Source organism: Orycteropus afer, unplaced genomic scaffold (assembly GCF_000298275.1).
Source record: "Orycteropus afer afer isolate SDZICR_OR568_19922 unplaced genomic scaffold, OryAfe1.0 scaffold00110, whole genome shotgun sequence".
Lineage (NCBI taxonomy): Eukaryota > Metazoa > Chordata > Mammalia > Tubulidentata > Orycteropodidae > Orycteropus > Orycteropus afer.
The window spans coordinates 4,523,913-4,551,512 of record NW_006921697.1 but is presented as its reverse complement, the minus strand read 5'-3'; the positions used below and the strand labels follow the sequence as shown (position 1 = coordinate 4,551,512).

General features: G+C 48.5%; 1 protein-coding gene across 1 annotated transcript in view; it reads right to left on the bottom strand.

Moving 5' to 3' along the window:
* Nucleotides 1-1,322: 1,322 nt before the first annotated feature.
* The window catches only part of PPARGC1B (PPARG coactivator 1 beta), a 135,167-nt gene continuing 108,889 nt past the window's right edge, over nucleotides 1,323-27,600 (bottom strand). Inside the window, exons 3-12 of the mRNA XM_007943600.1 lie at nucleotides 21,756-21,971; nucleotides 19,047-19,163; nucleotides 15,893-17,042; nucleotides 14,851-14,887; nucleotides 14,196-14,260; nucleotides 12,045-12,828; nucleotides 8,759-8,834; nucleotides 6,150-6,271; nucleotides 2,465-2,619; nucleotides 1,323-1,423 (exon numbers count right to left, since the gene is read on the bottom strand). Of these exons, the coding sequence (XP_007941791.1) occupies nucleotides 1,323-1,423; nucleotides 2,465-2,619; nucleotides 6,150-6,271; nucleotides 8,759-8,834; nucleotides 12,045-12,828; nucleotides 14,196-14,260; nucleotides 14,851-14,887; nucleotides 15,893-17,042; nucleotides 19,047-19,163; nucleotides 21,756-21,971 (2,823 nt within the window). The remainder of the gene's footprint in view (nucleotides 1,424-2,464; nucleotides 2,620-6,149; nucleotides 6,272-8,758; nucleotides 8,835-12,044; nucleotides 12,829-14,195; nucleotides 14,261-14,850; nucleotides 14,888-15,892; nucleotides 17,043-19,046; nucleotides 19,164-21,755; nucleotides 21,972-27,600) is intronic.

Here is a 27,600-nt window from a genome sequence, read left to right as displayed (position 1 = left end):
TAAGAAGGGAACTTAGAGATTATTTTTTCACCCCCAACTCTCACATGCTGGCTTCCCTTGTCTGCCCATCTTCCCCTAAACAGTTTTACAAATGAGGAAAGGGCAATATAATGGATGAGTGGGTTGACTGACCAAAAGAGGACAGGTGCTCCCAGACTGTACCACTGCCAGGGTGTCATGGAGGTTTTGATGGAGTGTTGATGGGCACAAGATGACTCAGGATTAAAGCTGATGGTAAGCCCAGGACACGCACCAGAGTTTGAACTCTCTTGAGGTTAGGGTTGACTTAAATCCCCAAAATGAGCCCTTAGGCTTTTAGTCTGTTGCCCAATTTAGCTAAACTCACCTCTATTTGTCCCTGAAACTTTGCATCTTTACCCCAGTATGGCAGAAGCACAGCACCAGGAGTCAAGAGACTTGGCCTGGGTCAGTGTTCCACCTTCTCCCTGGCTGTGGGACCTTGGGTAAGTCACTTCACCTCTTGGTGCACTGTCTTCCTCACCTGGAAAACCAGAATAACACAGCTCACCCTGCCTTCCTTAGAAGGTACAGGAGGGTCTGTATTGCCAATGGGTAAGATCGCACTCTGTAAATGTGAGCTGGGCACAAGATGGCAAGTCTGATTGTAATTTGACCTGAACTTGCTCACCGACAGACAGGGCAGGGCTTGGCATGGGTTTAGTGGGAAAGGCTGGGAAAGCTCTCTCCACTGCTCCTAAGGGCTGCGTTTGCCCTGGGGACCAGCCTACATCTCTAGGGCAGTCTGACAAGGGGAGCAGAGCAGCTCAGTGGCAAACACCTCATGACAGTGCATAGTTAAGAAATCAAGGAAGCAATACAATAATCCCAGGCACAGACATCTGAGCCATAAATACATTATTTTAAGGATATACTTTTTTTTTTCTTCAATTAAAAATGAGTTTATAATCCTGATTCTATTCACAAGTAACAATTTCATCATCACACACTACAGACAAGAAATGTTATGGTGAACACAGCTGCAAGTCTACGAGGGGAAGGTAGGGGAAATGGGTGACTGACCCAGCACTTAGAGGGGCACCCAGGACAACCCATCGGAAGCGAGGACACTAATGTGGCAGTGGAACGTCAACACCATGGAAACTCACAGACAGAAGCAGCTTTGTTCAATGTAAACATTGATTTTTTTTTTTAAAGGGACAGCAGTTTCAAGTCTCTCACGTGTGTTCTCTTGCACGCTCGCTCTCTCTCCTTCTCATATACTTAATTTCCTTGAAAACGTAAACATATTGGAAGGGCCTTGTCTGAGGTATTGAGGTATTCCTCGAAGGTTAAGGCTGTTATCAATGCAGGCTCTGCTGGGCCTCCTTCAGTAAGCTGTCAAAATCCATGGCTTCATACTTGTTTTTCACTGTCGTGGGAAGGGCCTCTTCTGAATTGGAATCTGGAGGTGTGGGGGGTGGGTGTTGAGGAGCCATTGAGAGGAGAAGGCAGTGAGCAACTGAGAAAAGTCAGAAAACCAAAATATCTGCCACAGAGTCAGCCCATGGAAGGGATATACTCACGGCCTCAGAGAATAGGGATGAGTGCTATGTGGTCTCAGTGTCTCAGGACCTCAGCTGCCCCAATTGAAGAGTGAAGGGGGCCTGAACTAAGGCACCTCAGAGCTCCTTTCCAGCTCTGACACCCTATAATCATACTTCCCCAGGATTCTTACCCATTAGTTCTACTGTAGAAGTCACAAAATGAAAGCCAAAAAAACTAGAATGCCCTCATTGTATACAAAAAGAAACTGAGTCTCATAAATGGACATCCAGCAGGTGGCACAATTCCTGACCTGGAGCCCACCCAGGTCTCCTGACACCCAGCCCTGTATAATGGAGGCTGCACCAGTTTCTGTCTGCCACGCGCTCAAAAAATTCCTCCCTAAATTTTACTTCTTTGTCCTTCTTCACCAACTTGTCCACAAATACAAGAACATGGTGACAGCATTGTTTCAGTGTGGTCCATTAATGGACAAGGCTACTGCTATGAGGGGCGGGTCACCATAAAATGCCCTCTCAAGGAGGTAGGGTAGCTGCTGGTCAAAGATAAGGTGGCCATGGTTGTCTTAACTGGTGGGAATACAAGACTGGATCTTCCAAGAGTCCATGGGAAGCATGAATCTCTCTCTTTAGTACCAACCCTGGGATAAGAGAAGATGAACTAGAGACCAGAAGAAAAACAAGACGGTACCTACCCTCCAGGCAAAGTAGCCGCAAAGTCATATCACTCAGTACTTTGGGTCTGGGTGTGAAAGCTATGTCCAGAAAGAGCTTGAAGTCTGGGCTTCATGAGAGGAATTTACTACCCCTCATGTTCAGGCTGGCGTAGTGCCTAAGGCATTTGACTGCTAACCAGAAGCCTGGTGTTTCAAACCCACCAGACATTCCTTGGAATGAAGACTGGGCAATCTACTTCTGTAGTGATGGCCTCGTGTGCTTACCGTAGTCAGTGTATCTGGGCCAGCAGAAGTGCCGGAGCCCTCCATAGCTCAGCTGGAAGGAGGGCTCATTGCGCTTCCTCAGGGCAGCGCCATTTCTCACAGAGAGGGCAGCATGCTCGGAACATCGGTAGGTGATGAAGCCGTACTTCTCACCTCTGCGGGGAGAGGACAGGGGAGCAAGTCACCAGGCTGGCTAGATGAGGAGCAGAAAGGTGCGATGATACAGTAACCAGATCCCTCAAAGAGAGATGGTAACAATAGCTACACTCACTCCTGCAACGTAATAAGAGCAGCTGAACTACTGAAAGTTTGCCAGGTGTCAGCCACCATACATGGCCTCTTGCCACCTTCAGATGACCCTGTATTTTAATTACCTCCACCTCACAGAGGAGGAAATAGGCTCTAGGGAGTTTGGAAATTGGCCCAAAGACAAGTAGTAGCATACATAGTGATTCAAACCCAGACCTCCCTTACATTAAGCCAATGTTCTGAACACTTACTTCCCTTTGTTTCCTTCATTATTCCTGCTTTCTTAGATTTGTTGCACCTACTCCATGCTCAGGAGCTCTGGTAGCATAGTGCCTAAGGCACTTGACTGCTAACCAGAAGGCTGGCGGTTCAAACCCACCAGCCACTCCTCGGAAGGAAGATGAGGCAATCTACTTACGATACTGCCTTGGAAACCCAAGGAAGGCTCGCTATGAGTCAGGTCCAAATCAATGGCAAACAACAACTCCCTGCTCCGACTACTCCCTTGTTGAAATTCTGTGCATCCTTCAAAGCTGGCCTCACAGTTTCTTGGCTGCTAACTTGGCTTCACCTTACCTAATATCACTGGCAGTTTGTACAAATCTTACCCTTCATGGGAGACATCTGTTATAATAGAAAAGCCCTGTGTGGTCAACGTAGCTCAAAGGGCCAGGGAAAAGTCATGGGTTTGTGGCCCTCCCTGGCCATAGTGATTTGTTCAAATGAGTCTATCGCCCAAAGTGAACCCAAATGAATCCACTCTGGGTCTTCACTGGAACCGGGAGAGAGACTCCTGTTTCCCCTAGGGTCTCTAAGCTAGTAGGTGGCAGGCTTAGCAAGAAGCAGCCATTTTGCCACCACAAGAGTTTGTCTGAGAATGATACCAAGGCAGAGGGAGCAATGGAGAGCATACTGGAGTCTAAAGATAATTCCATGAACTACAAGAGAAGGAATCCTGACTGATAGGTATGCCTGCTAATCTATGAACTCCTCAAGGGCAGAGACAACGTGGCATTCCCCTCTGCTCTGGACAGGTTTATAATTAATGTTCCAATAAACGTTCAGCAGAGTCACATTTCCTGACATTGAGCCAGGGAAAAGCTGGAATCCTTCTGCCTTTTTAAATGTCTAACACTGGTAATGTGCCCAAGTCTATCTCTTTTTTAAGATCTTGTATACTTTTCGAATCTTCATCAATTGACCACTCTCTTTTAGAGATTAATTTGCTCCTTTTGTTGTTGCTGTTGTTTTTGTAAATAATTCATTTTATTTTTGTTGTTGTCATTGAGAATATATATACCAGAATATATACCAATTCAACAGTTTCTACATGTACATTTCATTGTACATGGATTACATTCTTCAAGTTACGCAGCCATTCTCCCTTTCCTTTTCTGTTCCTCCTCTCCCTTAGCATAAACTCACTGCCCCCGAAGCTTCCTATCTAATCTTTCAAGCTGTTGTTGTCAATTTGATGCTATATAGATAGACAGATCTTAAAAGAGTGCAGTGCTCAAGGCAGATCATCTTTACTAGTTAAGCTAAACTATGGTTTTAAGAAGACTTCAGGGGATACTTTTAAAGTTTAGATTATTTTGTGGCAATAATTTCGAGGGTTCATCTGGCCTCCATGGCTCCAAACTGTCTGCATTCTATGAGAATTTAAATTCTGTCCCATATTTTCCCTCCTTTGGATCAGGATTCTTCCACAGAATCTTTGATCAAAACAAGTAATAATACATCCAGCTCTTCTGGTCTCCTGACAAAGGAGGCTTTGTTTATGGAGGCAATTAGGCCACATTCCATTTCTTCCTCCTACTCCTGACTCTCCTTCCTCTGTTGCTCCAGGAGAATAGAGATCAATTGTTATATCTCAGACATCTGCTTATAAGCTTTTAAGACTCAGGCACTAGGCAATGAACTAGGAGACAGAACAGAAGCACTAAACATGGTATCAGGCCAATTACTTGGGATGTCCCATGAAACTATGACCCTAAACCTCCAACCCAAGAAAACAGATCCCATGAGGTGTTTGGTTGTACATAAGCAGCTTCAAGAGCTGCTCTTTTTCATTATTTTTGCCAATTCAACTTTTTATAAGTGTGCAAGTTATTGGCAGAAAGCACATTGATCAGCTGTGCAACCCTATCCTTAAAGCGATTTTCCTATCACCATAAACTGAGACTCAGAACTGTGATTCCTTGTTTTCTATGTGATCTCCATCTGATATTCTGAAGACTACACAGAACTCAGAACAAGTTCAATTTGTACGATGACTCTTATGCATAAAACTATTTTCTCACTAATGCTTTTTAAATATTAAATTCAAATTTTAAAATGGTAATAACTTAATTTGTAAGTATAATGGGAAATAATGTAGAAATATTTTTAAACTGCAAAGTTTTGACATCTATATTGTGCGTTTATATGCAGCCCTTTCTGTTTCCATATCCCCCAACAGGCGAGGCCCTGCTTTCCCTGGTGATTAAGAAAGAACAGGGCTGCCTGACAGAACAGGAGACCTAGGACTTGCACTGAAAAGTAACAGAGGGATGTGGACAGCGTGGAGCTTGAAGTGCAGTGAGGTCCCAATGCAAGTGTGCTTCAAGCCAGCCACAGGTGTGTGCCCATCCCCCTTGCCCCTTCCATCCCTCATCCCCCTCCACACACACACACCACCACCACCACCACCGCACACACACATACTATTTCCAAAGCAAGCACATGGCCTCTAGTTCTGGCTCAGCCACTAACAAGCTGCTTAATTAAATTTGCTGAGTTCCCCTAAAAGGAAAGCAGTAGAAAGAATAAGTAGGTATGTCACAGTGTGTTGGAAAGTTAAATAGAAGAACTCATGGACATAACCTGGCATTCTGTTATGGGCTGAATTGTGTCATCCTTCCCCTCTCCCCGCCCCCACAAATATGTGTTAGAATTGTTACCCAGATAACTGTGACTGTGTTCTCATTCGGGACTGGGGGGGTTCTCTGTTATGTTAATGAGGCCCCATCAATGTAGGGTGTGTCCTAAACCTGATCACTTCTGAATTATAAGCAGAAGCACAGACACAGAAATAAGCCCAACTGCAAAAAGACAGACGCCATGTGACGATCCATCGACAAGAAAGGGAGCATGCCCAAAGGAAAGGGTCTTTCCCCAGAGCTGGTGCCTTGAATTCAGACTTCAGACCTTCTGAACTGTGAGGAAATACTTTTCTGTTCTTCAAATCCATCCACTGTGGTATTTCTATTACAGCAGCACTAGGAAGCTAAGACATACTCCATAAACAATCAGAACATGTTTGCTGCTATGACTAGGGTCCTCTCCAGGGCCAGCTCTCCAGAACTAAGCTGTGCATTTACTGAAATTTGCTCCACATATATTCTCGAATATCATCATTTCTCCCACCCACCCAGGAAGACTTAACTGGACTCACCTTTTACTTCTCGTGAGCACCTGGCACTCTACAATCTCGCCAAACACCTCGAAGCGCCTCTTCAGCTCCCGGGAGCTCATGTCACTGGAGAGATTTCGAACGTATACCACCCGGCCTTCATCCTGCTCAGGAAGGGAAGACACAGAGGGGCCCAGTCATCGTCTGGTGACCTGGGGCCCCCTTGGTGGTGGGCTCCCCTGGTATCCTCATCCCCAGTTATGACACCTGGCTGAGTAAGGGACGCCAGCTAGGGCTAGAGTCAGAGAAAAGACAGTGATGATCCCTGTAACAAAGGACCTGCCCTGATGGAGGAGGGGACTGAAGAGTGTCATACAGGAAAGTGGCCCCCAAAGGAAGGCAGTGCTTCCTTGCAGGAATTGGCAGAAGATAAGCAGAGATGGAGCTGAGGAAGGAGACAGCTTATCACCATTGATATAATGGCACATTCAGTAGCTTCTACATTTATGTTTTGAGTCTAAGACTTTTTTATTTTTGGTAACGGGCAAGGTGTTGGGGTAGAACTGTGAGGAGCTGAGGATGGTAATGGGGCAAGAATTGGGAGCCCTGCCATTTGCTGGAGTCCTGGTCATTGGAAGGAAAGGCAATGGAACAGGAGGCATTAGGGTGACTGGAGTTACCCATGCTCCCACTGTCTTTGGTTTCGGCAGTGCCAAGTGCCTGAAGCCACAGTATAACAACAAACAAAACAGAACAAAACAAAACCACTGCCATCGAGTCAATTCCAACTCATAGTGACCCCCATTGGGTTTCCGAGGTGGAAAATCTTTATAGAAGTAGATTGCCTAGCCTTGCTTCCATGGAGTGTCTGGTTAACAGTCAGATGCCTTAGGCACTGTGCTACCAGAGCTCCACAGCCACAGCGTAAACCCACTGCTGTCGAGTTGTTTCTGATTCATAGCAACCACTCCTTGGGTTTCCGAGGCGGTATCTCTATGGAATTAGATTGCCCAATTTTCCTTCTGAGGAGTGGCTGGTGGGTTTGAACCACTAGCCTTCTGGTCAGCAGTCAAATGCCTTAGGCACTATGCTACAAGAGGTCCCCTCCGGGTAAGTTTGGTGCTATGTCACAAATCCTTAGAACAGCCTGGCTGGGGGTGGCAGGGAGCCTAGGCTGAAACTGACCCCCCTAAACTTGGTCCAGCTAAAGCCATGGCTGTTGGAAGCATCACTCTGACCTGCTGGATTATCTTCAGCCTTGTTCCTAGAAACCTGTGCTCCTGTGGGCAAAGCCAACAGTTAAGTTGGGATGGGCTTTCTTTAGGAACAGGTTATAGCCATTGATTCTCCAGTTATTCCACCCTATACCACAGATGGCAAGGAAGAAAGCACAGGCCCACCCAGGGTCCTCAATCAGGGCTCTGCTGTCAACAGTCACATGAACTGTGTGCTTCATACCAGTATGCCTAGGTTCATCTCAAAACAAAAATCCACCCCCTCTCAACTGGCTTCCTTGCAGTCCCTCGAATTCATAAAGCTTCCTCCTGCCTCGGCCCCAAACATTCTTCCCTTTGAGTCTTTGCTTGGTCGGCTCCTTTCACCTAAGCCTTCCTCTGCCACCCAGGTAACATGTTCCTGTCAAAACACAACTGCTTATTTTAGTCATGGCATCACTTGCAGAGCAAATACCCCAATCTGTAATTACACTGTTTACTCCTGTATGAGTTTATGTCTTTCTCTCCTTTCTGTATCAACCACAGGAGTGAGGGTGCTGTCTGTCCACCCAGGCCTAGAACAGTGCCAGGAATATATTAAAAGCTGAGTGATCCAACATGGGCTCTCAGAAGATGCTCTCTGCACAGCTTGTGGTTTTGACTACCTGTCTGCTCACAGTTGTTTATCTCTGGAGGTGCGCATGTCTCATGCACATTATGGGGGGAATATTAGTGGGACTCTGTCTCTTTGTGCTTCAGTCTTCTTTCCCTTCCCTCTTCTTTAGTGACCCAGACGGGCTGGCTGTGTCTCCCTATTGCAGTGCCCTGATGTATTTTCTCGGAGGGGGCTCTGCCTCCGATAGGTTCACCAGGCAAGCCCTCAAGGCCAAGGTCTGTGGACTAATGCTGGGAGGGAGTTGGGAAGGCGGGTGGGAAGGAAGGGGCAGGATCTTTTGTTCCTTTAGTCCTGATAGGGCTGGGGGAACCCCTAGAAAGCACAAAGCACAAAGCCCAACTCCCTTATGTACAGAAGAGTAAATTGAGGCTTAGGGATGGTAGGAGACCTGTCAAAGGTCACAGCAGAGAAGCTGGTGGCAGGGCTGATTGGCCTGGCTCTGCTCCCCTGCACAGCCTGCCTCCTTGGCCTCATCAAGGCCCTTGCAACTGAGCCCTAAGTCACCAGCAATGACATGCTTCATGGCCAGTCTCATGGTTGCACTTGGTATGGCACCACCCTTTGATGCCCTCTGGTGATCCTTGTCATATAAATAGAACTGTGTTCTGCAGGCCATGGCCTTCCTTCCCCAGTGGGGGCTGAAGGTGAGGAGAGGCTCACTGGCCAGCCTCAAAGGAGCTTCGGGCCCACAAAGCCCCTGGACCTCCTGACACCCTGCTCATCCCCAGTCACTGTGGACTCCAGGTCCCCACATCACTTACAATGGCCTTTTCCCGCCGCTTCCTGGCATGCCGGACGCTTGGCGTTCCGTCTGAACACGGCCCTCTGCTCTCACATCTGTCAGTGAACAAGCAAAGCAGAGGTACTCACTCTCGGGAGGAGACCGCAGTGGCGGGGTAGGGGTCAGAGTAGCTCTGCGAGGCAGGGAATGCTTCTGTGGGGCTCACTCATGAGGACAGAAAAGCTGAAACTCTCTCCTGTAGAAACTCAGTTTCCCCTTTCGACAGTGACAGCCAGGGCGAGGTGGGGTTTGAACACTCAAACCTGCACCTCTCTGGTTTCTTTCCACCAGCTTCCAGAACTGGATTGCCAGAGCCTGTACTACTAATTATAACCTGAGAACCTTGTCTTTCTATGCCATGAGGGATAGAAAGAGCCCCTTAACCACCATTATCTTATTTGACCTACTGAAAAAGCCCTGTATGGTCTTTGTGTTTCCCTGTTTTTCCAGATGAGGTACCTGAAGTTCAGGTTCAATGTGGGATTTGACTGAAGCTAGAAAGTGTGGAAGCCAGAGCTGGAAGCAGGTCTTCTTGTTCTAGGCCAACTGCCTCCACTGGCTGGTCCTTGGCCAAGAACCCCTTACCCACCATAGCTCTCTGGACCTAGTGGAGCTACCAGGCTTAATCAAGCCCTGGAGGCCAAGAAGGCCCCTGGTACCACCCGCTGGCAGCCTTCCTTGACTGCCTATGCTGCTCTGGCTTCTCCACAGGGACAGTCTGTAGAGTGGAGGGAGTTCTGGGTGTACAGTGGGGACCAGTCCTGGCTCTGCTGCATACTATGCATGTGCTCTTGGGAAACACAGCCCAGAGGAAAAGAATAGGGGCTCTGAGTCAGACTGCCTGGGTTTGAGTCCTGGTTCTACCTCCTAGCTGGGTGACCTTCAGCCAATGACATAACCTTTCTCAACTTCAGTTCTTCTTCTATAAAAAAGGGGTCATCGATCGTACCCATCTCCTGGGCCATTTGTGAAGATTCAATCAGAAAATGCATGTATACATGCTTAGCACAGGCACAGTTCAACATGTTTGCTGTATTTTTCTATTTGACATCTCTGAGCCTCAGCTTCCTCTTCTATAAAATAGGGATAAGAAACAGATGTGCCCACCAAGTGTATCTGGGAAGCTCAGAAAGGGTAATACAGGGGATGTCACTTGTGGACTTTATAGTGCTAAATAATAATATCACCCATCTATAATAGAATTGGGAGACCTTCCCTACCTGAAAAGCTTAGAGCAAATGGAAGGCATTATGGGATTCAGGGTCTGCATTGTTAAATCAGCTGAAAAACACTTCCTGTCAATCTGTGTTTGGTAGCTGATGCACAGGTAAAGAAGAAATGTAGGTCTGGAGAAATCTGATTACTAAATTTACCAAGGTTACAAGGTACCAAGCTCTGCTGGGCAACTAAGCAGGAACCAACTGCCTCTCTCAGTAAGCAGAAAAAGCCAGCCCTGAGCTTAGGCCCAAAGTGAGAAGAGATAAAGGAGACTGCTAGGGGTTTCTAGAATCCCCAGCTCCTCTCAGGAAAGCCCATGATACCTGCCCTGCCCCAAAACCCCTGTACTGACCAGGAAAGGAAGGAGGCCAGGGAGGCTACAGTTCCAGCCTAGGGGAACTCAAGTCATCATGAAGAGAGCCTTGGTAGTTCTCTAAGTAACCACCACAGAGGAAATAGCCTAACATGGGGACGGAGGAGCTTAGTCACAGCAAAGCAAGGCTGAAGTAGAACACTTGACCTCAGACAGCTGCAAGGCAGGAGCTATCCCAGGGGAAAGTAGAATGGGGCCAGAAGAGAGGCTCATGGAGATCTGACAGAAGAAGACCCTGACTGAAGGCTCCTGGCCGAGGAAAAAGGCCTGTTAGAGACATCACTTGGAAACTCTTATTTTGAGTAACAGACAGTTCAGGGCTTCTTAACACAAGTGTCTGGGGGCCTCTATGAACCTCCTGAAATGACTTCCCAATCAGATGTATGTATACATTTTAATGGAAAGAGGGGCTTTTGCTTTAATAGAATTTTGAAACGGTTAGAAGCTATTGATACAGCAATAGAAATATAAAGCTGCCTTTTTTCTAAGAAAAGATATCTTATATCATCTGAATTCTGGTCTCAGAGAATATGATACTATGGGGACATCATTATTGCTTGGGTACTTGTTAGAAATGCAAAATTCTGGGCCCATCCCAGACCTACTGAATCAGACAGTGGAGAGCCAGCAACCGGTTTCAACAGACCCTTCAAGGCCTTCCACTGCACTGCTCTTGACCCAAGAGCACCATCTAGTGGTCCCCTCAGGTAAACTTCAGGCATAGATTCCTTCCTCAAGCCTCCCCTGGAAAGAATCATGCCAATGAGAAGCAACCAAACAAAAAACCAAACTCCCTGCCATTTAGTTGAATGGGACTCATACACAGCAACCCTATAGGAAAGAATAGGGTTTCCAAGGCTATAAATCTTTATGGAAACATACTATCTCATCTTTCTCCCAGAAGAACAGCTGGTGGGTTTGAACCACCAACCCTCTGGTTAGTAGCTGAATGCTTTAATCACACTGCACCACCAGAACTCCTAGAGGAGCAACCACACCCCACCAAATATGCCAAGCTCCATTCTTTCTGCCAACTCCCCAGTGGACTTTTGGACCAGCTCTTTCTCCAATCTGGCTCAACGAGCAAAGATGGTAAGAGCCTCATGATATATCATTCCAATGCTGAGGTTGAACAACTCAGGGGTGGCTGCCTACCAGAAGTCACAGTGGAACTTGGCAGGACTGAGAAATGGGAATAGACATTACCACTGCTTTAAATCCAGTTTTTTTTTCTTTCCTTATGAATACAGATTAGAATTATGCAAATCTTTCTTTTACATGAAAAAGTCACATTGGTTTTAAACTGCATGGGGATGTGTGTTTACACAAAGCCTATGCATTGCACAAATGCAAAAGCAGACGCACAAGTGAATGATGGGTAAGCTCATTTAGACATGAGGCCTAAATGCCCAGAAGTGGGTTTAATTTCTCTTGAGGCCAGGGTACTGGGGATGCTCCTGGCTGCCACAAACCAGGCTGAGCCACCCTTCAGGACTTGTCCACCACTCCCTTAAGAATGAGACAAGGCTTCAGGTCACCTGGCCAGGACATGGGTCACACAGGGAGATGCAGCCTCAGGTTGAGAGCATGGATCACAGGGCTCCTGCCTTCCCTGGCACCCTAGGAACCAGGGCCCTCCACTCCCCACATCCCTCCTGAAGCCACTCATCCATACCTGAAGGTCCTCCGGGTGGCTGGTGACCGGGAGTGGCAGGAGGAGGAACCGGAGCTGGAGCGGCTGCGGGAGCAGAGCTGCCGACTGGCCTTGCTTGGTGGGCTCTGGTAGGGGCAGTGGTCAGAGCGAGGGGGGCTGGCCCCTGAGTCGTCCTCATCGTCCTCCTCCTCCTCCAGGAGGAAGCTGCTCTCGCCACTGCTGCTACTGCTGTCCTCAAATACAGTGTCATACTCGGGGCTCTTGCATGAGGCCAGATCTTCGTCCTCCAGGGCACTCTCCAGGAGCCCAAAGTGCTTGGTGAGGCTGGCGCGGATCTCATGGTCTCTCAGCAGCACACTGTCCTTGGCAGGGGCAGTGGCATCACAGCTCCTGTTGCCCTCCCTGACACAAGCCAATGCTTCAGCCTGTGGGGCACTTTGCTGGGGCCAGTCCTCAAGGTGCACCCCAGATGGCTCCCAGGACCTCAGCACCTTCCTCTGCAGGGCACGCTCTGGCTTGAGCACCTGGCAGTAGTCGTGGTCTCCAAAGGAACAGGAGAAGGGGCGCTTCTGGCCAGCCTGGGAGGCCGGTGGGGCTGCAGTGTGCCGTAGGTGGGACAGGAGCTCACTACGCTCTGGGTGCTTCTTTGGCAGCTTGTGGGCAGCCCCTGTGATGGCCTCGAGCTGGAGGCCTTCAGGGGAGGGGAGGCTGAGAGCTATGTCTTTGCCCAGGCTGTGCTTGATGTCAGGCTTGAAGGGGTCCTCCTCTGTGGGCTTGTACGGGGGTGTGGTTGGTGGGGTGAGTCCTACCCAAGCAAGAGGAGAAACATGTGAAGTGTAGACCAATCACTTCTCCAATGGACACTATGACCCTTGTTTAGGATGGTCCAGAAGTGGCATATGTGCCACTACTCCTGCAAACCAATGTGATGGCACGATTTGCTACCTGATCACTGCAGTACGGGCTGAGCCTTGACTTCTCCTGGGACCAGTGCTCGACATAAGGCTATGGGCAGCCATTAGTCCTTTGGACTTGGCATGTGACACGAAATCCATTTGTTATCCTTTCTGTAGCCTGTCAATGGTACCAAAGCCTCCACATCACCCAAGATATCTCCTCTTACTCCACATCCAGTGACTTTATGAGCCCTCCCAATTGTACCTCTAAATGCCTCTAGGGTCTCCCAGAGTAGAGGGGGTAAGCACCACAGGTAACCCCTACCCCCGACCTGGGTTTTACTACCATAAAAATGCTCATTAGTGCTCCTACATCTGAGCTTGTCCTCCATCCTCCCCAGTGCATCTTTAGGAACTGTCTACCATGCCCAGTTCTTCCTCTCTGGGGCTCCTGATGCCTACAAGACAAAGATCACACACCTCAGCCTATGTGCCTTGGCTCTCTCCAGCTGGTCTTGACCTGCCTTTTGGCCCTCTAGTAACTTCTCTTTCCTGATCCCATGATTCTACTATCTAGCAACACAGAGGCCCAGAGCCCTCAGGTGCAGTCTACGTATTCACTCTTCCATGTCTTTGCTCATGCTCAGCTGGCTACCAGGGGTGCCCTTGTCTTTCCAACTTCTACTCATTTTTCAAGCTCAGCTCAAATGTCCCCTGTTCTGGGAGCCAGCAAAGTCTCCCCTGGCCACACCTGCCCCTTCCTCATGCTCTCAGAGCTCATGCACAGAAAAACCTGTAAAAGCTGGAACCTGTGTAAGGCAGAAACCTATCGGAGAATGAAAACTCAACTTTTCACTAAAAGGAGAGATAGAAAAGTGGTAAGACTCCACCCTGTCAAAGGTGGAAAACTTGTGAGACCCAGAAAAAGAAGGCAGCCCCATGAAGTTCTGGCTTTCACAGGTTTCGCCGTACATACTTCTGAATGGTGTTCATCATGGTGGTGTGTCTGTGTATACAGTCCCGACTCCTCCAGGGGCATAATTCTGTCCCTTTCTTTTCTGACCTGGATATCACCTGATGCATTGATTCTTGGAGGCTGACTGGCTGACCCTATTCATAATGTCCTTACTGTGTACCTCAACACCCAGCATGCCCTGTGGAGTGGTGACAGGGTACCCTTAATGCCCAAGGTGCTGTTCAGTGTGGGGAATTTTCTTGCCATGGGTCTTGCCAGCTCCCCCAAGGGCTGGGCCCATCATCTGGGCCGTTGACTTACCTGCTGTGCCACAAAGCTCCACTGTTAAGGTTTGTTCAAAGTTCTTCTTGCCAAAAGGAGGGTCACTGGTGGGGCCAGGTAGGACAGAAAGGGAAGAGGCCAGTCAGCAGCAGGCTCCCACCTCCCTGAACATTTCAAGGTGGGTGACAGGAGACTGTTATGGACCCTGTTTCTACCACCCACAGAAGTGGAGCCTGGGGAGAATTTGGGGGTATGTGTGGGGGTGTTGCTGTCCTGTTCAGAGCTATACAGATCTTCTAGGAGACACAGCAGAGGTCTGCTGAGGGTGGAGAGGGGAGAAGTGTCATCAGCCTTCTTACTTTATAGATGGAGCAACTGAGGGCCAGGGGGGGAAAGGAGCTTGCCCAAAGTCACATAGTATTGTCAGGTCTTCCCCATGGAGAGAGGAAGTTGTTCTAATGTCTCCAAGAAGACAGCTTATGAAATGGCCTGAGGGCTTAATTCCCCATCTCTCCTCCTGGGCCTTCAGAGACCAGCTTTTTAAAATCAAACTCCTCTCTAGAGGAGCCCAGCTTCTGAGGACAGAGGTGTGGAGACTGAGCCAGGTTCAGGGGCTGATGAACTGCCCCCCACCCCCAAATACAGTCGACAAGAGTCTCATGGAATAATGTACCAATGATTTCTAAAAATCTACCTTTGTGACAAGGCCAGCATGAGGCACCTGGGAGAGTCTGAAAAGAAGACAAAAAAGAAAACAAGATTTGCCAACACAGCATCACTAGCAGATGTTTCCCCTCTGGAGAGGACCCTCGAACTTCCCTTGGAACCAAGCATATTTCAGGCATGTGACCTAAATGCAAATGATCCTGGAATTTTTAGGGAATGGCAAGAAAAACTCAAATCCTTCTAGCCCAGGGTCTCAGCAACAGTAAGGGCTGGTCTGAGCTACTTAATTTTGCAAAAAGATCAGGTCAGGTATGTGGGTGACCCCTGCTAGCCAAACAATGTACCACAGTGTGAAAAGCTCTAGCTCTCAAGTCCAGCAGCTGTGGGTTTGAATCCTGGCTCTGCCACTAACTAGACAGATGCAGGATTAACTACCTGGGCTGATCACAAAATATCTCTGTGCTTGAGTTTCTTTATCTTACAACAGGGAGAATAATAGGAGTTATCACATAGGCTTATTGTGAGAAGTCAATGGAGGTGACCTGTTAAATTTTAGACCAGTGCTTGGCACAGTAAGTGCACAAAAAATAACCATCATCACCACCCTCATCATCATTATTGTTATCACTATTGGAAAATGACAAAAAGTACTTCAATGTGGAGTTGAATTTATAGACTCACACTTTCTGTCGTATCACCCAGTAACCTTTCTTGATGGCACTTATCACAATTTGTAATTATCTTCCTCTTTTGTTTACTTTGTTCTTGCCTATGTCTCCCCCACTAAAACATAAGCCCCAGGAAGGCAGGCATCTTGCTCCTTGTTGATTAAATGGCACCTGGCCCGTGTGTGATGAAAAAACTCAGAGATGGATGGGCATATCCTGAAGATCTGCTCTAACTATCCCAGCATATAGAAGGGAAGTTGAGGGCCAGAGAAGGGAAGGGACTTGCTCAATACACCACACCACATGGGAGGTGCTTGCACACAGGACTCCTGGCTCTTGTCCAGTGGGGTATGCCACACCACATCCCTGCCCCATCTCTTGCAGACCACCAACTCTGACTACCTCTGGAAGGGAGCTGTGGGCAGCTGGGGTCCTCGTCTGTATCCCCACACCCACTCTCGCAGGGGCTCTCCAGAGCCGGGATCTGAGGTCCCCGTAGAAGCTCCTGGTCTTGGCCACTGTCCTTGTCTGTGGGGCTGCCCAGCTCCCCCTCCATGTTGTAGGCCTCAGGAGCCAGGCACAGTGAGGGCAGAACACCTTGGGGCTCTGCAGGGATTGGGGAATCATCAGTGAATGTCAGCCAGGGGCCTAGCTCAGGGTTCAGCCTCCGCGAACGCCGGACAGGGCACACAGAGCTCTCCAGCTTTCTGCCCAGTTTGGTCCATGGCAGGCTGCGGCCTGGTCTTTTCCTGCCCCATTCCTCCTCTTCCTCTTCCTCCTTTTCTTCTTCCTCCTCTTCCTCTTCTTCCTCCTCCTCTTCTTCCTCCTCTTCCTGCTGCAGCCTGGTAGACCGGCGGACATTCCCTTTCACCTCTAGCCTCAGTGGACGCAGGCTAGGTCTGGGCCCCGTGCTCTTGGGTGAAGCTGTGATCCTCACCTCCTCCACTGGGGATAGGTGGCCAGGGGAGGCCTGGTTGTCCTTGGGGGCCCTGGACCTTGGACGGGGTGTGAGGGAGGCGTAGACAGGTGTGGCCAGGCGGTAGGGTTTGCTGACATCACAGAGGACATCTTGAGCCAGAAGTTCCCTCAGGATAGAGAACTCAGCCCAGGATGCTTTGGAGGGGTGCTGGGACCGGGGTCGGGCTCTGAGTTGCTTGGAGGGGCTGCTACAGGGCTGTGGGGTGGGCTCTGGGGGCTGGGGGGGCAGCTTCCTCTGGGGAAGGCAGTAGGTATGCATGTAGCGGATCAGCTGCACCATCGCCTGCATGTCCTCCTGGGAAACCTGGGCACTGGAGCCTACCCTGCCCAGTGCTAGGGAGTCCCGGGGAGAGGCTGGGGCTGGCTGGGGGCTTGGGCAGTCCTCACCCAGCTCCTCATCCTCCCTGTCAGGGAGCCGGAGACTCAGGGGTGGTGGCGGCTGCAAGCCCCTCTCTGGAGAGCGGGCTTTAGCTTGGGGGCAAGACAGCACAGAGGTGAGGTGCTTATGCAGTTCTGTACAGCTCCGGCTCTGAGACTGCATCAGCGGGGTCTTCTTGTCTTGACTGCTGTCCATCTAGACAGGGAAAGAGGCCACAGTGAGGAGAGGGGCCCATACTGCTTGTACCCTCTGCCCCATCTCTGCAGCCACTGGCAAGGGCCCAGAATCTCTTACCTGAACCACCGGGATAGTCAGGTTTCCTTCACTGTATTCCTAGGCTCCATCACAGAGCCTGGCACCAGGTAAGTGCTTGGTCAATAAGGAATGAAGGGATGACCAGCCTTCTAACAGATCTGTTGGCCATAGATCTGTCCCCTGCAGACCCTTCCAGATCCACTCCAAGGCCCTGCTCCTATGATCCCACCCCCTTCCTGCACTTTACCCTTCCCTGATAGTGCCAGAAAGTAGATTAGTGGTTGCCCAGGGCTGGGCATGGAAACAGGGATTAATTGGAAATGGGGGCACAGGGACTTCTCTAGGATAAAGGAAATGTTATAAAACAGGTCTATTGTTGTAGTTACATGACTGTAAATTTGCTAAAATTCACTGATTTGTATTTTTAAAACAGGTGGACTTTTGGGGGGTAAGAGCTTTTTGGGATATAATTCACATACCATACAGTTCATCCATTTAAAGTGTACAATTCAATGGCTTTTAGTAAATTTACATACTATGCAGCTATCCCCACTATCAGTTTTAGAACATTTTCTCACCTTAAAAACAAAAAACCAAAATCACACGTATCCATTAGCTATCACCCATTAGGAAAAACAGATGAATTTTAAGATATGTAAATGGAATCTCAATAAAGCTGTTTAAAAACAAAAAAGCAACCAATCGACCAAACCATTATGTAGCTCCCCTGAGCCCACAGGGCAAACGGAAGTCCTTTGGCCTGGTTTTCTGGACTGTCTGCAATCTGGTGCCAGTCAGCCCTCTCTCCAGCTTTATTCTTCCCAACTACTCACCCGGAAGCTTTCCTTCCAGTGCAAGTTGTCTCTGCAGGGGCTAGAGGCCTCACTTCTCTGAGGAACTTATCTGGTTTCCCAGAGGGCAAAGAGTTGGCCTCACCAAGGGGCTTGGCTGCTGCATAGTCTACAGGGTGGAAGGGGGCCTGTGTTTCACAGTGTCAGCCAGGACCAGTAGGGCAGAGCTTCTTAGGGGAGCCCAGCAAGCCAGGGGCTTCTACAATGAGCCATGGCTAAGAGGGATCCATTTTGACTTTGCCCCTGAAGGTGTGGAATTGTATGCTGCCATCTCCTGGAGGGACAGATGGGGCGGGTTCAGTGTAAACTGAGTATCAGGAACCCTTGGAGATTTCCTTATTAAAGTTTTCCTTGGAATGTTGAGACCCAGGCAGTAAAAGGGACTTGCTGTGACCCTGGATATTCACAACAAAGCTTTAAACCCTCCAATGGCTTCCCAGAAATCCAAACTCCTTACTGTGGGCCCTGCCACCACGATCTGGGCCCTGCTCTCTTGGGTCTGTGCTCCTCCCGGTCAGCTCTAGGTCCAGCACCAGCCTCTTTTCTGTTTCTCTAACCAGCCAGGCACCCACCCTCCACCAGGAATGCTTCCCCAGCACGCTAAACCAGAGCACATCTGGCTCCTCCTCATCCCTCACGCTCAGCTTGCAGATCACCTCCTCCCGGGGGCTTCCCTGATCATTCCATCTCCCTCCCCAGCCCCGCTCACTCTCTAGCCCCTCACCCTAGTCAGTTAATTATCTTTTTAAATTTGTTTTTATATTTCAGTCTGAAACCCCATTAGAGTATAAGTCATGAAAGCAGACCATATCTTCCTTGACCTTTCTCAAACACAGTGCCTGACACACATAAGGCTCTCAGCCAGAATTGTTAAAAGTATATGAGAAAGTCCAAGGATCTTTCTAGAATCTCAGACTGGGCTGGGTCTGAAGAAGGAATGCCCATACAACCAGTTGCAAGGGGTCAGTGAGGAATAGGGAGAGACTCTAGAAGCTGACTGAAGAACCTGATATCCCCCAACAAGAACTGAAGGCTGAAGCCCTCAGAAGCTACCTGGGGCCCCAGATACACTTTTGAGCAGGGGAAGAAATACCTTGATACAAGGCCGCTGACTTTTGGACCTGGGGCCTGCCTGCCTCCAGGCAGTCCCTTCCTTCTGGATGTCAGAGCTTGGCGTAGGGGAGGATGTGGCAAGGAGCAGCTTCTGCAGCTGAAGGAGAAGCAGAGGAGAGGAGCTCTGGTTGAGCCACAGCCAGAGTACACGAGAGAGGCCTGGGCATGGAGCTGGTCCCTCAGGACTACCACACCCTGATCCTGGTCACCACATAACGCAGGAAGGGAGGCCACTGAATGATTAGGATAGTGTTCCAACATGATAAGGGCAGGAAGCAGATTGTCTAACAATCCCAATCCCTGAATATCCCAATAAAATGTAAATCCTGCTTGGAGTTAATAGCCAGAAAAGACCTGTCTGTGACTTGGAGAAACCCAGACAGGTCTTGGGTAATGTCTGTCTATTCCACTTGTTAAAAGATTATATACACATACTCTATTGGAATGCTCTGTGTGTGTTTGTGGTACAGTAAAACCTGCAAATGCTGGAATCTGTATAAGGGCAGAAACCTGTCAAAGACAGAAAACTCAAATATTTTCCATTAATAGAGAATGATTGAAAACAAAAAAAAGATAAGAGTACACTTGCAAGACCTGGAAAGACAAGACAGCCTCATTGAAAGCTGGCTATCACAGGCTTCACTGTATACGGACAAACATATAAAGTCTGGAAGTTTAGGTACCAAAATGATTCCTTGATGTGCGATTCTAGCTGATTTCCCTTTTGCTTGTTCATATGACTTTAAAAATCAATAGCCTTAATTTGAAAAGTAATGATTGTTAGACAAATGAGTATAAACGGTGAGAGAAAAAAAACAAACAACTACAAATACATACAAAAGAGTGGACAATTAAAAAAGCAAGTCTCCCTCCTGACCCAGATTCTCTTTCTCCCTCCCAGAGGCAATCAGTCTTACCCACTTTCTTGTGAACCTACCATGAGATGGGCTTTCATTATACAAGGATATATATGTATATATCACCTCCAACCCACCCATTTATTTTTATACAAATGAAAGCATACTACAGTTAAGCTTGTTTGACTTTTCTAATTTTGAATAGAAATTATTACTAGAGACTACTGAGACTCTAATAGAAAAAGAAAAATAAAGTGGCCTGTTGATTTTTTTTGAAATTTATTTATTGAACTGAATATTTTTGTACTAAGGTAGGGAAACCAAGGCCCAGAGAGAAGAGGGATTTGTCAAAATACACACATGACATGCTGGGGCACGGCCCCTAGTGAGCTTGCCCCTGTGCTGGCTGGGCTGCCTCTGCTCAAATCACCCCAGCAAGGAGCACCAAAAGTTCAGGAACTAGAGAAGAGGCCACTCCGCACTCTCCCTAGGAGACAGGCTCCTCCTAGACTCTTAAGGGTCTGCAATTCTTTGGCTTTGGAGAGGAAAGGTCCTGGGAGTGGAGGAAGGAGACCTGGTTCTGGGCCCAGCTTGGTCTCAACCCACCTTTGGCAAGTCCTTTCCCTCTCTCTAGACCTTGGTTTTTCTGTTGGCATGTTGTCTTGTTATTTGCTGTCAAGTCAGACCTGACTCATAGCAATCCTTTCTTAGGTTTCTGAGGTGGTATCACTACAGAAGTAGATTGCCCAACCTTCCTTTCAAGGAGTGGCTGGTGGATTTGAACCTCCAGCCTTCTGGTTAGCAGTCAAGTGCCTTAGGCACTACGTTACCAGAGCTCCTATGGGAGACTTAGTAAAGCCTGGACCTCATACCCCATGAAAGCTTACCTTTGGGTAGAGGGCAAATGCTCTCAGCAACTTTTGGAGTACAGATCCCTTTCAGAATCCAATAAAAGCAGAGACTTCTCCCCAGAAAACTGCAATTCCACATGCATGTTTCCACATCCCACAGACAGCACTGAACTTTTGCTGGTTGGAGTGTAAACAGATGCTTCTTAGGAAGCATCTGCCCAAATTGAAAATTCATGTATCTTGTAGACCCAAGAATCCAATTTCTAGGATGTTGTCCACTTATGTGTGATTGCAACACTGCTGTGACAGTGGAGGAGTTGAAACAACATTACTATCCACCAGCAGGGACTGGCTGAATGAATTACGGTACATCCTTACAAAGGAACACCATGCAGCCAACAAAAAGGATAAAATGGAGCTATATAGGCTCATCTGGAAGACTTTCTAAGACACATGGAAAACTGAGAAAAGCCAGGTACAAAACAGTGTATAATATGGGCTCCCATTTGTAGTTTTCTTTTCTTTTCTTTTTTTAAAAAAAAAGCATAATAGAAAAGCCATATAACAGATCAGTAATCATGGCTACCTCTAGGGAGGAAAAACCAATTGGAAGTGGGGCAAGGAGGCTTTGCTTATCATTGTCTACATTTTTTTCTTGTTTTTTTGCCATGTGGGTGTATAATCTTTAGGAAAAATGTTTCAAGGGTTTAACACAGAACAAAGGTTGACCTGTGAAATCCCAAGGGCCTACAGAACGCAGGTGAAAGCCCTCTGTAGTTCACCCAGCTTTACAGGTGGGAAAAGAGAAACCCAGGAAGGCTTCCCACTCCCAGCCCCAGGCTCTGTGCCCCAAACCAGGTTGTCAGTGACACAGAGACCCCTATGGGGCTGGGGCTGATTTCTCTGCACCCACCTCCTCTACAACCAGACAAAAAATTCCAGGCCCCCACTACACTTCAGTAGCTGGCAATAGGTTCTTACCAGTGAGAGCTCATCCACCTCTGGGGCTGGGGCTGGGGATGTCTCCAGGGAGGGGCTGGGGGGCGCAGATGAGGGAGCAGGTGAGGCTGAGGGGCAGGAGGGTGAGTCGCCACCATCCAATGCTGGGAAGGCAGCCAGGCCCACGTCATCTTCAGGGATGTCGTCCAGGGTCTTGGTGAGAGCTGCCAGGAGGGCCTCATTCTCACTGTCAATGATCTGAAGTGAGGATCATGGGTGGGCAGGAAGATAGAAAGGGAGAGATGGTTAGTTGGCACCAAGGACTCAGCCATCTCAGGGTGCAAACCGGTTATGCACATGCAGGTGTACCACCATTGTCTCCCTGCCAACCTCTCCTCCCCCACCATCCTGGATCTGCTCAGTATTCTGGGATTGCAGACGCCCAATAAATGTGTCATGAACTCTAAGAATCACAGAATTTTATGACCACGCAGCAGGTGATAATGGAGAGGGCTTTGCCCTGCAAACCCAGTATTGGCTCTGCTACTCATCAGGCTATGGCCTGGGACACAGGGATGTGCTCCTAAGTGACACCTGACCCTCCACCACGGGCAGTGGCTCCACACCACACCCTCCGACAGTCAGCCCCCTGGGCACAACCTTTTGCTCCCCCCCACCCCCACCTCTGGCTGGTCTACTCCACCAGTAATAGCATTCCACTGCAGGTTCCAGGCCCTTTGACTCCATACCCAGGCAGTGCAGAGGTTAGAAGCTTCAGGGTTCAACCATGATAGTGCTAAACATAGCAGTAATAGAACAACTAACATTCCCTGGAGTGCCAAGGCCTTACTTGCCCCATTCCCTCACAGAGAGGTAGCTCACATGGTGGGTAGCAGTTTGGCCTCTGAAGCCTGGAATTGAATCCCAGCTCAGACATTTACCAACTCTGAGTCCTTGGATAAGTTATTTACTTTTCTCATCTGTCAAATGGGTTAATAACAGTACCTATACCTCATAATACCTCATGGGAGCTCTGGTAGCATAGTGGCTAAAGCACTTGACTGCTAACCAGAAGGTTCAAACCCACCAGCCACTCCTCGGAAGGAAGGTTGGGCAATCCTACTTCCGTAGTGATACTGCCTCGGAAACCCAAGGAGGGGTCGCTATGAGTCGGGGCCAACTCGACAGCACATAACAACAACAACAACATACCTCATAAGGTTATATTTGTTATAACCATCAAGCCAATTCTGACTCAGAAATGAGCTAATATACGTAGAATGCTTGGGAAATAGTACCTGGCACAATAAGCACTCATTACTACCACTCTTTGGTAGCCCCTGGGTATTGTGAATGGTTTCCACGTTTGGCTGCTAACCAAAAGGTTGGAGGTTTGAGTCCACCCAGAGGCATCTCAGAAGAAAAGACCTGACAACAACTTCCAAAAAATCAGCCATTGAAAACCCTATGAAGCAGGTTTATCCTGACTCACGTGGGGTTGCCATGAGTTAGAATCAATTTGACAGCAACTGGTTTTGGCATAGTGACTAAGGCATTGAACTGCTAACCAGAAGGCTGGCAGTTCAAACCCACCAGCCACTCCTCGGAAGGAAGGTTGAGCAATCTACTTCCGTAGTGATACCTCCTTGGAAACTCAAGGAGGGGTTGCTATGAATCATATCCGATTCCACGGCAGTAAGTTGTTTTTTTTTTTTTTTTAACAGTAATCAAGGAGGCTTCCTGAGCAGCTGATACTTAGACTTAAGCCTGAAAGAAGAGAAGGTACCAGCCAGGCAAAGGGCTGAGGAAAGAGGAGCCCAAGCAGAGGGAAAACCCAGTGTAGTTGAGTTTGGAGGAGGAGAGGAATGGAAAGAAACTCTGTAAACATAGCTTCAGAGGAATCACACTGCAGTCCCCTGAAGGAAGTGCTACTTCTAATCTCCATTTTGGAGTTGAGGAAACTGAGGCACAACTTGAAACTGAGATCAGCAACCTGTCCAGCAAATGAAGGGCAGGGCCAGGACTTACACCGAGCATACCACACACAGATGAACCAAAGTTCTTCCTTCTCTTCCACACCACCCATATATATACCCCCAGGCCACCACAGACACCAACCCACTGTCCCTCAAAACTCAGTGGCCTTGGAACTGAGAGATCACACTCTTCCAGGTGATGCCTCGAGTCTCTCATTTAGCAAACTCCAGCTCATGGGCTGGTTCTGGTGGAAGGCACTTTCTGTCACGTGATGCCTCCCCAGTACTTGTTCCCATCCCAGGTCAGGCTGTTTATCCTTTCTTCAGGAAGTTCATCTGAAATATGCATCTCGTGACTGCCTTTCGGCTGCACTAAATCTGTTCCAGGCCTTGCAGCCAGAACGGCAGCTGAATAATTTGAAGGGGGAACTCGAGGAGAGAAGAACAAACGTTTTTGTAATTTTTGGAACAGTGCTAAGAATAAAAGAAAGGTCAAAAGAAGTTTTGGGGTGGGCCAGACCCAATACAGACTCATTGACTCTGGCTCTATGGGGCTCCCTTGGCTGCCCAGGCCACACATAGTCCTCCCTCAACCCTCAGGCCTGACCCCCAACCCTACCCTGTGTTCCCAAAACAAGTTGTCCAGCCTGATGGGAGTTAAGATCCTGGAACTAGGGGCTTAATGACCACTCTTGGGGCTGACCTCGTGGGACTCTGCTACCAACTGGGTGACCGTGGGCAAGTCATTTCTCTCCCATGATCCTTGCTTAGCTTCCTTCCCAGGTTAGGATAAAGTCCACTCCTTGAAATAGTGATGAAACTGCTTTGTAAAATACTCCCGTGCCTAATTCGGGGCCTGGGGCATGGGAGGCACCCAAACAGATTTATTGAATGTAAGAAAGAATGAACGAAACAATGGCCTGTGGGCAGTGGGGAGAGACTGAGAGGAGTGTCTCAACACATTCTAGAGTGCTGACCAGATTTGGATAAATGAAAATTCCTTCTTTTACAGGGAGAGTAGCCCAGAGATATGAGTTATCACAAATATCAGAGCTGGAAGGGCCCTCAGGGATCAAGTAGTAGCCAGGGTTGTCAAACACAGGGCACTCATGCTACTGCTTCCTGCTCCTTTGCCCATGGCAGGTATCACTAATCAACTGTGACACCTGCTCCTTCAGCGCCACCATCTCAACACACTATTCCACACAACAACTATCAATTGATTACAGCTGGCACTCAGGCGACAACCTAATTGTGATTCTTTTAGTTCAATTCTCTCCTTTCAAAGACTGGTAAAACAAGGCGCCAGGAGGGAAGAGACTTATCAAGGTCACCCAGCAAGCCAGTGGTGGGATCAAGGACTAGAACCCATGACTCACAGAGCAAAACTTTCTGAGTCCTTACCAAGGGCCCATCAGGCTGAGTGGAAACAAAAATAACTAACAGGAGGCCCCCTCCCACTCTTCCCTGGGCAGCTCCAGCTTCAGAAGAGCCAGGTAGGGTTTGAGGCCCTAACCCTGGATGGGAAGAAGTCCCCCCTCCTGCCCACAGCTGGCCCTAGCACCCTGCAGTAATACGTCACAGGGGAGCAGAGCCGCCCCCTCCTCTTCCCGGGGCCCATTAGCTCGACTCTCTCTGCTCCGCTTGGAAACGGAGTGCAAATTAATGGAGAGTTAATCAGCTGAGGAAGGGATATTAATAGACTCAGCCCCACCCCCAACCTTCCTGAGCTGATCTCAAGCGAGAAGAAAGGAGCCCTCAAGTAATCTGAGGAAAAATGTTTCCTTCTGAGGGCCCAGAGTGGCTTGAAGTGATGCCACAGAGCAGAATTTAGGCTCTCAGGGCTGAAAGAGCATTTAGAAATACTCCCATGTTCTGGAGGTTTAATGAGCCTGGGAAACCCAGGACAGTGAGGATCTATACATATCTTAGGGATGAGGTCCAGCGCTTCCATCAGAGCCTAAGAGGACTCAGTGACACGCCCACCCCACATACACCCCTGATATACACAACAGATTAATTAGGAAGCAAGTAGTCTACATCCCTTCCTCATTTCTCACACAGAGAAACTGAGGCCCAGCCAAAGGAAGTGAGCAACTTGTCCAAAGCCACAAAGCAAACTGTGGCAAAACAAATGCCTACATACTCCAAAAACATTCCCTGAGTGCCTGTTGTGCCCCTGGCCCAAGGGAATCTAGGGCCACACAGAGAAACCGAAGGCCATGTCCTTGTCCCCAAAGAGCCATCAATCCTTGTCACTGTAGCTGGTTCTCTACTCTCCTAGTGTGTTTCCATAGCAATGTGCCATTTACTGTTACAATGTGGCTGTGATGTAGGTAGAATGGCTCTATGAGTCCCATCGGCCAAATGAGAAAACTGTCCGAGCTGGTGGCAGAGGGAAGATTAGTACCTGCGACCCCTGAATTTCAGCCCCAGGTTTTTAGAAAAGGTCATGTCTGGCCCTTGGCAGGAAAGAAAATATTATAATCAGTTCCTTCACTCAACAAGTAGAATTAAGTCCTTAAAATGTGCTAGGGCTCCAGTGATGAATAAAATGTCTTTTTATCCTCAAGGAGCTCATAGTCTGAAGTAAAGGACACACACACACAGCTCTAGGTGGTAACACAAACACAAAATGTTATGGGAGCCCATAAGAGGAAGTAACCAACTGCCTTAGGAAGGGCCAACACAGGAGCTGGGCAACGAAGGATTTATTCGTTTGATAAATATTTATTAAACCCTGACCAAGTGCCAAGCACTTTGGGAATACAACAATGAACCATGTGGACTTGGCCCCATGCTCACAGAGTTTACAGTCTAAGGGGTGAAGAGAGGCACTAATCAAATAATCACACGCACAGAGGGTGTATTAATGTGTAATAGCAGGGCCCAGGACTCTGTCTTCCTCACAGGGCCGGAGCTTGAGGACCCCACCAGGCTCACTGTTGTTTAAAACCATTTTATGCAGGCTGTAGGACCTCCACAAGAGCTTACTGGTGGTGGGTCTAGGCCAGTCTCTGAGTAGGCTGGTGGCCTAAGCAGTCTAGGTGGGGACTGGTCTCTGGAAGATGCAGCATCTCAACCCCTCTCATCCATTAGCTCTCTGAAAGAAGGAGGCCCCCTATGAGGGAATGGGCAGCATAGCATAAGTACGTTCCCCATTGGAAGAAATGGAAGTCCCTGGATGGAGCCAGAACTATAGCCCAGTCCTCTAATGCTAGCCCAGTGCTCTTGATACTGTGGCCTGCTATCCTCAATCTCTGAGTCCTCACAGGGTTGGCTGGGGGTGTGGCATAATAGTGAAGGGTATGGGTTCCTGGGTTAGTCTTTACTCTGACTCGTCCTGGCTGTGTGACCTTCAGCAAGTTACATAACTTCTCTGAATTTCATTTTCCTTACCTTCAAACTGGGTGAGTAATACTTTACATATAGGTTAGAATAGTCTCAGGAACAATCCAAACTCCTTACCATGGCCCACAAGGCCTTTCATGATCTGGCCCCTGCCCACCTATCCTAGAACTTTATCCTAAGCTACTACCCTTTAGCCCCTCTGTTCCGCCACCACATGAAGCCTTTCCTGCTTCACAGCTTTGCACTTACTGCTTCCTATGCCAGGAATGCTCAACCCCTGCTCTTTGATCTTCCTGTGGCTGCCTCTTTCCCACCTTTCCATTACTTTCTGAATGTCTCCTCCTCACAGGCCTTCTCTAACCACCAGCGTTTAGATTCTTTTTTCATCCCCAGGTTTATGTCTTCTGTGCACTAGTTACAAGTGATCACTATGTGTTTATTGCTAAGGAAAGTCTCCCCCTCTAGACTGTGGGCACAGTGCCTAACACACAGGGGAGCTCAACAAACATTTCTACAATGAATGAGGAAGTCTGTCAGGAAGACCACGTGAGATGATGCTC